The following is an 11,356-nucleotide window of genomic DNA, read 5'->3' on the forward strand; positions in this document are numbered from 1 at the left end:
TTGTTGACTAACTATGATGAATTTGTCCACATCAGACCCAAACTTGTTGCAAGGAAAGCCCCAGTGTTGTGAATTGCATTTGCCATTAGTGATGTGTACTTATTTGCTACATCTCAAAATATTTTCTAACAGGAATTCATATCATTTTCAATACTGATGGAACCTGCATTTGATGTGGTCTAGAGTACTGTCTCTGCATTTGCATTCCGAATATACACTCCCGAGGAACTCGGTGGCCTTGCCCATCATTCATTTGAGGAAAAGACTGAATGATTAGTGAAAAACAACAGCAATTCAGTTTTTAATGAATTTATTAAGTCTTATTAATGTCTAATACGTTATGTTTATATATTCACTCTCAGTAAATGAATTTAGTAATTAATGCTGTAAAGTTGAGTTTGAATGCAATGGAGCTTCACCCACGTAATGAGCAAGACTCTGACCTTCTAACTTCTAATGTCATTGCTCGGCTTTATCGTGGCCAGGCATTATTTCTGTGACTTCCAGCTGGATCCATCATTCATGCTTCAACTTGCAAAATGTTCCTTATGTTTTAGCTTCTCGAGTCCTGTTTCTTCAACCCTATACTTGCTGACTTGCTGGTAGATCCATTGCCAGTCTGCATTGATGATATGCTCGCTTTCATTACCTCAGTGATCGAGTCCCTCTCTTATTTCTCCGTGCTTCTTGTCCCCAAGATCACTTCTTCCACCACTTGTTGCATCTCTGGCTTTAATCCCAACTGTATTGGCTGCTGCCTTTTGTTACGTGGGCCCTGAATTTGAATAATCCTTCCCTCGTCCTTTCTGTCCCTCCAAGTCAAATCTTTAATCCCCCACAATGCCCCAAACCTTTCTGCTGGTGATTTGGAGTCAAAGTTTGAAAATGTTGTAACATACTTGAGACATTTATTACACTGCGCTGTTGTAAATGCAAAATTATTACTGGTTCTCAACCACAAACTAATTTGAATCAAATCTCTTGGATTTAAATCCCACTCCAGTGAGTGCATCACCCAAGTGTTTTACTTTTCAGTGCAGCTCTGAAAGAATACTGCATGGTTGGTGAACCAGCAGTTATTTAGTTTGTGACATTCGTTAAATGGTTTATTTTTAATGTGCTACATGTTATCTATTTCAATTTTTGTTAATTAGAGTTGAAAAGTTAGGCCATATCATCCAACGGTCAGTGGTGATGCTTGTAGGATGCGATTTATCTACTAACTAAAACAAATCACACTGCCTCCTTGGCAATGCTATAAAACTTTGTCAGGAATGTTACCTTTTGGTATTAGTAGCAGCATTGGCGTCAAAAAGTACCTACGTTTTAAACAACAGAACCAGTTTGCTGGCACTATTTGGGGAACCGTCATGTGATAAATTACATTAGAATCTGACTAATTGCCCTATTTATCTACAGCATTTGTGTGTCACTTTATAATGGAGCCATGTTATAGATTCTGACCTTGTATTTTTTTTTTTTATGCCTTAATCGCTCTGACTTTGTTGTCATGCAGACTGCGTTCTCCTTGCTTCTTGGACCATTCACCTTTTTCAATGTGCAGAAAACGAAATACCTCCAGATGATCACCTCCCTCATGAGATGGATAGGTAAGAATTTATGTTACAAAATAAACTTTTCTACAGGAAGCACTTGTTTGATTTGATCTATTGATCTCGCACAGTATATTGCAGCATTGGAGATCTCAGGAATACACACGACAATTTATGCTTCTGTTGTTGGAGCAACTTTTTTAAGAATAACCACCACAGAAGTCAACCACTGGAATGGCTTTTTCGGGTGATGCAAGTGAGGTGCAACATAGGGACTGCCACTTCAATTGAACCTCTAAGAGACTTGATAATTTTTAATTAATCTCTGGGCGGAGATATATTTTTTTAACCAACAGGAGGTTATTATGCCCATTGAATCTTTGCCACCTCATAGTCCAATTCCATTCCTTTTTTTTGTAACCTATTCTCTCCTTCATGCCCATCAACTCCACCCTGGTTCTCCCACTACCTATGGTTTAACTTACCAACCAGCATGTCACTGATGTGGGAAGGAATGGGAGCACCCTCGTGTTCATAGGGAGTATGTACAAACTCCGCACAAACAACCCCCAAGGTCAGAGTTGCTCTCGTGTTGCTGGAGCTGGATTCCTGGTCACAAATCAGCCCGACTCCCTCTCTTATTACCTTTTTACTTTTACATGGACATTGTTTCTGTCTAATGTCAATCAAAACTGTCACAGCCGCATACGCCTTTCTTTGCTTATATTTCCCAAACACCTTGTATCCAGGTATATTTGGAATCAGTCCTGCTGCTTTTGGCCGCAGTCATAATTTTTAAGGAAGCACGCGGAGATTGGTGACTGCAGTGTATTCCGTCTGATCCTGTCTAACACCGTTATAGCTGAACCTTGCATGCACTTTCCTTCCTCCAATCATAGTGCTGCAGTCTCTTGACCATATGTCTGCCCAATTAATTGCACTCTTCCCCCTTCACCAATAAACAGGCTGACGAGTTGTGCTTTTTATTGGTCGAAGCACCATGGTATCAGTCACTCCCTTGAGGCATCCTTCCCACCAAGCCCCACCAGCACCCATTTGCTTTTGTTACTACAGTCCCCTAGCACCAGTCAAGAACTATTTGTTGTCATCCAGTTTTTTAGTGCTTTCCTAGCTCTCTAAAATTTGTCTTGAGGATCTCTGCCCTCACTCACCCTTTGTCAGATATACAATTAGATAAAAGAACAATGCTGACATCAAAAATCCGTAGCCTAAGGATTAGGAGAATCTCAGATTTAAAATAGACCAAGGCACTGGCAAGGAAAGGGAAATAGAATGAGTAATCTAGCAAGAAACAATAAACAGACTCTAAAATCTTCTGTAAATAAGTAATAAAAAATGTAGCTAAAGTTAATGTGACATCTCCCCCCCCCCCCCTATATATAAACAGAACTTGCATTGGGCTATGCAGAAATAGCAGAGAAACAGCAAATGTCTATATTCAGGGAAGAAGATGCAGAAATCCTGGAGATGGTGGGGGAAAAGGAGCTCATAGAAATGAGTATTGGAGAAATTAATGGTAGTGAAAGGTTATAAATCTGCAGAATTTAAGGATGTGGAGAGAGAAACAGTTAATGTTTCAGGATTGGAAGAAATTAGAAAGGGACTGCAGGTGATTTTGGAGTTTGTATGCATTTAATGAAACATTAGCCAACACACAAGGGAGAAAGATATTAAGGATTATATCAATATAATTAAATGAAAAACAATGGAAGGAGGTTCATGTGGAGCAGATGCTGGCATTAATGCTGAATTACTGGCATCAATCTCATGTATTCCAAGCAATTTAATATTTTGCCACTTACAGTACCTCCCCCCCCCCCCCCCCCCCCCCCCCCCCCCCCCACCCTTAGACTCTTAAAATGGATTATTTTGTTATTAACATTTGGCAACTTATTCGTACATCAGAAATGGTTTCATATATGCAGCAGGACTCCCCTACGTACTCAGGTGTGTGTAATTGCTCAGGTGTGTATAAATGCCTCCTTAATGCAGGTAGAAAAGAGCTCTTAGCACCTAGACTTTCCTCCAGTTTTTCCATCACCTTTGGAAACTTTTATTGCTGTTTTTCAACACGAGGATCAGCGTTGTGCCAATGAAAGTCAAATAAGCCATTATGAGAAACAAGAATAAAACTGTTAGAGATATCAGCCAAACCTTAGGCTGGCCACATTCACAAGTGGAAAAATCACCACCAATGCAAATCTAGCCCCATCTATTCATCACATACAGTTCCTTCCATAATGTTTGGGACAAAGACCCATCATTTATTTATTTGCCTCTGTACTCCACAATTTGAGATTTGTAATAGAAAAAATATCACATGTGGTTAAAGTGCACATTGTCAGATTTTAATAACGGCCATTATTATACATTTTGGTTTCACCATGTAGAAAGTCCCCTCCCCCCCGACATCAGTCTGAAGAAGGGTTTCGACCCTAAACGTCACCTACTCCATCTCTCCATAGATGCTGCATCACCCGCTGAGTTTCTCCAGCATTATTTGTCTCTGTTTAGTATTTTATTACATATCCTTTGCATGCAATGACAGCTTGAAGTCTGCGGTTCATGGACATCACCAGTTGCTGGGTGTCTTCTCTGGTGATGCTCTGCCTTGCCTGTATTGCTGCCATCTTTAGCTTATGCCTATTTTGGGGGCTTGTCCACTTCAGTTTTCTCTTCAACATATTAAAGGCATGCTCAATTGGGTTCAGATCAGGTGATTGACTTGACCACTCAGGAAATGACAATTTTTTAGCTTCGTAAAACTCCTTTGTTGCTTTAGCAGTATGTTTGGGATCATTGTCTTGCTGTAGAATGAACTGCCGGCCAATGAGTTTTGAGGCTTTTGTTTGAACTTGAGCAGATAGGATGTGTCTATACACTGCAGAATTCATTATGCTACTACCATCGGCAGTTGTATCATCAATGAAGATAAGTGAGCCAGTACCTTCAGCAGCCATACATGCCCAGGCCATAACACCCCCACCACTGTGTTTCACAGATTAGGTGGTATGCTTTGGATCTTGGGCTGTTCCTTCTCTCCTCCATACTTTGCTCTTGCCGTCACTCTGATATAAGTTAATCTTTGTCGCATCTGTCCACAAGATCTTTTTCCAGAACTGTGGTTGCTCTTTTAAGTACTTCTTGGCAAACTGTCACCTGGCCATCCTATTTTTGCAGCTAACCTGTGGTTTGCATCTTGCAGTGTAGCCTCTGTATCTCTGTTCATGAGGTCTTCTGTGGACAGTGGTCATTCACAAATCCACACATGACTCCTGAGGAGTGTTTCTGATCTGTCGGACAGGTGTTTGGGGATTTTTCTTTAGTATAGAGAGAATTCTTCTGTCATCAGCTGTGGGGGTCTTCATGGCCTGCCAGTCCCTTTGCGATTAGTAAGCTCACCAGTGCTCTCGTTGATTTTGGTAAGCATAAATTTAGGTTTGGCTGATGTCTCTAACAGTTCTATTCTTGGTTCTCAGTCTCATAATGGCTTCTTTGACTTTCATTGGCACAACTCTGGTCCTCATGTTGATAAACAACAATAAAGGTTTCCAAAGGTGATGAAAGACTGGAGCAAACACTAGGTGCTGAGAGCTCTCTTATACCTGCTTGAAGGAGGCAATTAAACACACCTGAGCAATTAAAAACACCTGTGAAGTCATGTGTCCCAAACATTATGGTGCCCTGAAATGGGAGGACTATTTATAAACAGCTGTAATTTCTACATGGTGAAACCAAAATGTATAAAAATGGACGTTATTAAAATCTGACAATGTGCACTTTAACCACATGTGATTTTTTTTCTATTGCAAATCTCAAATTGTGGAGTACAGAGGCAAATAAATAAATGATGGGTCTTTGTCCCAAACATTATGGAAGGGACTGTATGTGATGAATAGATGGGGCTAGATTCGCATTGGTGGTGATTTTTCCACTTGTGAATGTGGCCAGAGTGATCTTGTGTGTGGACGAGGTGAAGTGCAAGACTTAGTGCGTTGAAGCCATAATTTGCCCCTGAAGTCTTTGTCAAGTGACTAGGATGGTGTAAGTTGCTGGGCTTCCATGCATTCATTGCAAGTATCTTGACTCCAGAGCGATCAACTTTAGCAACTTTCTGGAGAACTCGTGTTTTAAATTTTAATGTGATGTGACACACCTAAAACATTAAAGGGCCTGTCCCACCTGCATGCGATTGCGTGCATTTGGCGCGACCAACCGGAAGCGGAGGTCGCGCTAAGTTCGCGTGTTAATTCATTTACGCATATAAAGGGGGTTGCTGGCTGCTATTCCATGATCATCGTGGAAGAGATGCAGACTGAATTGCTGCAACAGCAACAGAGACTTCTGTTAGCAGCAGCCCTCATCCTACAAATCAGCTGGGCAGGAGGCGGGACGACTGAATTTGGGCGTCGGGCGGTGACGTCATCACGCAACGCCATGCGCTAGGCGTACGCCGTCAAGATGCTGTGTACGATGTCAAGACCTGCTTATGACCACAATGTGCCTGCGTGTGTACGCGGGCCGACAGGCCGTTGGCACACAAAGATTTCGGTCACTGCAGGAATTTCGGAGCCCCGCGCGATGTCGGGACCAGCCCCGCACAACTCCATACCTCTCCGCGCTTCTAAGTGCGACCGGCCCCACGCTGCCATACGGTGCCCGTACGCCTCAAGCGACCATGAGGTCGTGTAATTTGCGAGCCAAGGTCGCGTAAGTGGGACAGGCCCTTAACTCTGTTTCTGTCTACAGATGCTGCCTGACTTCAATGTTCCAGGACTTCCTGCTTTTATTATGTAAATTACCTCTGGCTTTTGTTTTTGTTGTGTTAAATTTATGTTGTATTATCTGATTGTTATTTCCTTGATTTTTCAGCTTTTATAATCATGATCATTCTGGCTTTGATCAGGATCAGTAAAGGAAAAGGAGAGGGCCACCCCCCGATTGCCAACATCTCTGGAATCCCCAACTTGTTTGGTGTGTGCGTCTATTCCTTCATGTGTCAGCATTCTCTGCCCTCACTAATTACTCCCATCAATAAGAAGAAGCACATGAACACACTGGTCCTGGTTGATTATGTGCTCATCCTAGCTTTCTATAGCCTCCTATCTTTCACCGCCATCTTCTGCTTCAGTAACCTGAAGGACATGTACACCCTCAACTTCACGAGCAACTGTGATGTCGTCAGCATCCCCTTTATCCGCTACTTCTTGGGACTCTTCCCAGTTTTTACAATCAGCACAAACTTTCCAATAATTGCAGTCACCTTGCGTAATAACTGGAAAACTGTCTTTCACAGGGACGGGGGAATGTATCCGTGGCTGATCGACCGCATAGTCTTTCCCCTGATCACCATTATTCCTGCCATACTCGTGGCATTCTGCACCCATGACTTGGAGACTCTTGTGGGCATCACTGGTTCTTATGCCGGCACTGGCATTCAGTACATCATCCCTGCCTGCCTGGTCCACTTCAGCAGAAAGGATGTCGGACTAGTCTTTGGAAATGATGTTCAGAATAAGCACCGCTCACCCTTCAAGCACTCTTTCTGGGTCGTGTTTGTACTCGTGTGGTCTGTGTCCTGCTTCATATTTGTAACCACTAACATTGTACTATCGGAAACCATCTAGTGAGCACTTAAACTGTCTGAAAGGACACCTGCACTGCCTATTCAAAGCCCTCATTTGCTCCCGTTGCATCAATGAATGCCTTCACTGTGGCTAAAATGTGAAGATTTTGCAGGATCATATTACGCTAGCCATTTGCTGTTTTGCAAATCAATGTGTAATTTTCTTTTCCCTCCCCACCAGAAGGGACTTTGGCAGTTTGGCAATAAATGGCGTCAGATTTAGATTTGGGAAATTTATAAATGAAGTGAGAAGTTTTTCATAAAAGGAATCATGTACTGTATTAAGCCTGGATTATCACTTGTTGCTGTCCTGGCCCTGTTTTGAATGTGTCAGTAAATGGTCTGCATTATACTCTTATGACTAAGGAATGTTCTTGTAAACCAAGAACATTTCTTTATGGTTAAAATTATTGATGACAATCAAACAAGATGGCTGCAGACAGTATAGCCTAAACTTTCAGCTGTAAAAGCTGTAGGATGTGACAATCCATAAAGCATCTGGTGCATATCTGGTGCATATCTGTGCGATGAAGCAGCTTCCAACTGAAGTGACATCAACCTAACATTGTTGTATATATCCTGGCTCCTGTTTACTGACCTGTGACTGATTTGGGTGTAAAGGGAAGATGTTTTCCAAAGAATGTACAAACTCCAGTATCCCCTGTCTGCTGAGCTGCCAGGAAGTGCAGGTTGCTTCTGGTGCAGTATTCTTCATGAAATCTACATGTTGAAATTAAGTCTGCCTTCCTGTTAAAACCTCCTGCCCTTAATAATTGAGGGTCTGGGCCCCCACTTCTCCCGATATCCCACCGCTCACCTTTCCTCAGGTGCCTTGTACTCTTGTTTGTGAGGAGACATGCTTTGTTTACTCCGACCATTCAGCTGTGCCTATTTTTGAACTCTCTCCTTTTGGAGAAGCTGGGATGTGTGAATGGCAAAGGATGCTGAGCCTGCTGGGTGCTTCTCTCCAAGCTGCCAGACTGGCTGTATCATGAACCAAGCAGGCTGCTATGGGTTGGCCATTTAGTCGTCTGCCTCTGCTCTTGCTTGCCGTATTGCCTTGACCTTCACTCCACTGCTGGTCGCAAGGTGCAACATGTTTACGTGGGAAGTTTAAAACAACAGCTATGAATATATTTTGGGTGAAAGGGAGAGGTTTTGGTATTGAATGCTGAAAAACAATGTGTAGTTTGCAACCCCTGTTCTAATTGTACAGTAAAGTATTTGGAACCTATTTGTGTGCCTTGTTGTCAATCGTGAACATAACATTCTCTCTCGATTCGGTAAACCTTCACGTGTCCCCTACAGAGACCAGTAATAAGGCCACAATGACAACTGGCCAGGCATGGCCGTTTAGTGGAAATGTCAGACCACTCGCACTGCACTTGCATCCCTCATGCGCAATGAACTGCACACGTGTGGTGGTTGTAGGATGCTATGATGTTCAAGGTGTGGAACAATGATTATTACTGCTGCTGCTTTGGCCAGAGGCTGGTGAATCTGTGGAACTCATTGCCAGATTAGTCAAGGATGATTTCCCCTTCATAAATCCATGCTGACTTTGACCAATCTTTGCTTTCAAATGCACTGCTATTACATCTTTAATAATGGACTTGAGCAACTTCCCCACTACCGACGTAAGGCTAACTGATCTAGAATTCCCCATTTTCTCTCCCACCTTTCTTAAAAAGTGGGGTTACATTAGCTACCCTCCAGTTCACAGGAACTGATCCAGAGTCTATAGAACATTGGAAAATGATCACAAATCCATCCATGATTTCTAGGGCCACCCCCTTGAGTACTCTGGGATGCAGACCATCAGGCCCTGGGGATTTATCTGCCTTCAGTCCCAACAGTTTACCTAACACGATTTCCTGACTAATGTGGATTCCCTTCAGTTCCACCCTCCCACTAGATCCTCGGTCCCCTAGTATTTCTGGGAGATTGTGTCTTCCTTAGCGAAGACAGAACAAAAGTACTTGCTTAACTGAAGATGGGCACAAAAAGCTGGAGTAACTCAGTGGGACAGGCAGCAATGTCATCCATTCCTTCTCCAGAGATGCTGCCTGTCCCGCTGAGTTACTCCAGCTTTTTGTGTCTATCTTCGGTTTAAACCAGCATTCCTGCTTTCCTACACCTACTGTTTAACTGGTCTGCCATTTCCTTGGTTCCCATTATAAATTCACCTGTTTCTGCAAGAGACCTACATTTGGCTTCACTAAACTTTTACTCTTCACACTAAGGAAGCTTTTACAGTCCGTTTTTATATTCTCTGCAAGCTTTCTTCCATGCTCTATTTCCCTCCTCTTAATGAACCCCTTTGTCCTCTTTTGTTGAATTATAAATTTCTCCCAGTCCTATGGTTTGCTGCTTCCTCTGGCCAATTTATATGCCTCTTGGATTTAACACTATCCCTAATTTCCTTCATTAGCCACGGTTGAGCTGCCTTCCCCGTTTTATTTGTACGTCAGACAGGGATGAACAATTGTTGTAATTCATCCATGCGATCGTTAAATTTATGCCATTGCATCGCCATCATCAACCCTTTAACTATCATTTGCCATCTATAATAGACAATAGACAATAGGTGCAGGAGTAGGCCATTCGGTCCTTCGAGCCAGCACCGCCATTCAATGTGATCATGGCTGATCATCCCCAATCAGTACCCCATTCCTGCCTTCTCCCCATATCCCCCGATTCCGCTATTTTTAAGAGCCCCAACTAGCTCTCTCTTGAAAGCATCCAAAGAACCTGCCTCCACCGCCCTCTGAGGCAGAGAATTCCACAGACTCGCCACTCTCTGTGGGAAAAAGTGTTTCCTCGTCTCCGTTCTAAATGGCTTACTCCTTATTCTTAAGATAATATATCTTAAGAATCTATAATGAGGTTTGACCATGTTGTGGAATGTGTATGTTGGGGCATGAGATGCAGGGAGAAAATAGGGTATCTATAAGTAGGGTTCCATGGTAATGACTTGTATTGAAAGCTGGGGCATGGTTTGGAAGATGGGGATGTATTCAGTGTGGCTTGGGTGTGTTTATGTAGAGATGTGTAAAACAGGCACTGGTTGGAAAGAACCATTTCATGAGGGATGTATGTATGTTAATGGTCTGATGCTTCCACTAACCATGTGAGGACAGAACACGATTCACTCTGACACTGGCCTTGCCAACGGGGATGGATTTGTGCTGCGATCCCCTGAGATGCTGTGTCCACGCTCAGCTGGATGGAGACTTATTGTTGAATTTCATTTTGTCAAATTTCTTGTTAATTGTTTGAAGTTGCAACTTGAGTCACATTGTAATTGTGTTATGATTTTGATGAGAGCTCAATTTAGATTGTGGTCTCACTATTTAATTTTAACATTATTTATATTCATGTGACTCGAATACCTGTCAGACCTCTTTCACTCCAGTTCTGTCTGACCTTGCCACTTTATTCCCATTTGATCTCTTAGTGGGGGATATGAGAAGTTGAGAATTTTTAATATCAGGATTTAATTCTTACTGCCATCCCTTGTGTACATCATTCTGAGATCTCGTTCTATGATATATCTGGTTTATTTCAACATTGCTTGATCTCTGTAATATTAGAATTCAATTCTCTATATTATTAGAAATTAGTTCCCTGTGAAATTATTCTGACCAGAATGAATTTGATCTGTGTTCTACCTACTTGTGTAATGATTTAACTAAGTGATTCTGAAATCTCATTAATTGGAATGTCGGCATTTGATTCATTCTGGCATCTCTAAATCTGCACTTTTTGAAGTTAACACTCTATGTGATGTTCAATGTTTAAAATTGGCTCACTGAAATAAGAGATTTTTAATTTCAGTTTTTTTAAAAAGCATTATTTTCTCTCCTCTGTCCGTATACATCTCCTTTCATTTACAGCATCTTCAGACAGACCAGTTACAATTAATGAGCTCCCACCCCTGCCCCTGGTGTCTTTCCGTTGGTCTCCCCATCACAGACATTAATGCCCCTGTCCCACTTAGGAAACCTCAGAAGACTTTGCGCCCCACCCAAAGTTTCCGTGCGGTTCCCGGAGGTTTTTGTCAGTCTCCCTACCAGCTTCCACTACCTGCAACCACCTGCAACCTCTGGGAACCTTGGGTGGGGCACAAAATCTCCAGAGGTTTCCGTTCAGGTTT

General features: G+C 42.5%; 1 protein-coding gene across 2 annotated transcripts in view; it reads left to right on the top strand.

Moving 5' to 3' along the window:
* tmem104 (transmembrane protein 104) overlaps nucleotides 1-8,434 on the top strand; it is a 77,949-nt gene extending 69,515 nt beyond the window's left edge. For both annotated transcript variants that reach the window (XM_055654022.1, XM_055654023.1), the window contains exons 9-10: nucleotides 1,517-1,610; nucleotides 6,447-8,434. In XM_055654022.1, coding sequence (XP_055509997.1) covers nucleotides 1,517-1,610; nucleotides 6,447-7,201 — 849 coding nt within the window. In that variant the 3' untranslated portion in view covers nucleotides 7,202-8,434. The remainder of the gene's footprint in view (nucleotides 1-1,516; nucleotides 1,611-6,446) is intronic.
* Nucleotides 8,435-11,356: the final 2,922 nt, after the last annotated feature.

This window comes from Leucoraja erinacea, chromosome 23 (assembly GCF_028641065.1).
Source record: "Leucoraja erinacea ecotype New England chromosome 23, Leri_hhj_1, whole genome shotgun sequence".
Lineage (NCBI taxonomy): Eukaryota > Metazoa > Chordata > Chondrichthyes > Rajiformes > Rajidae > Leucoraja > Leucoraja erinaceus.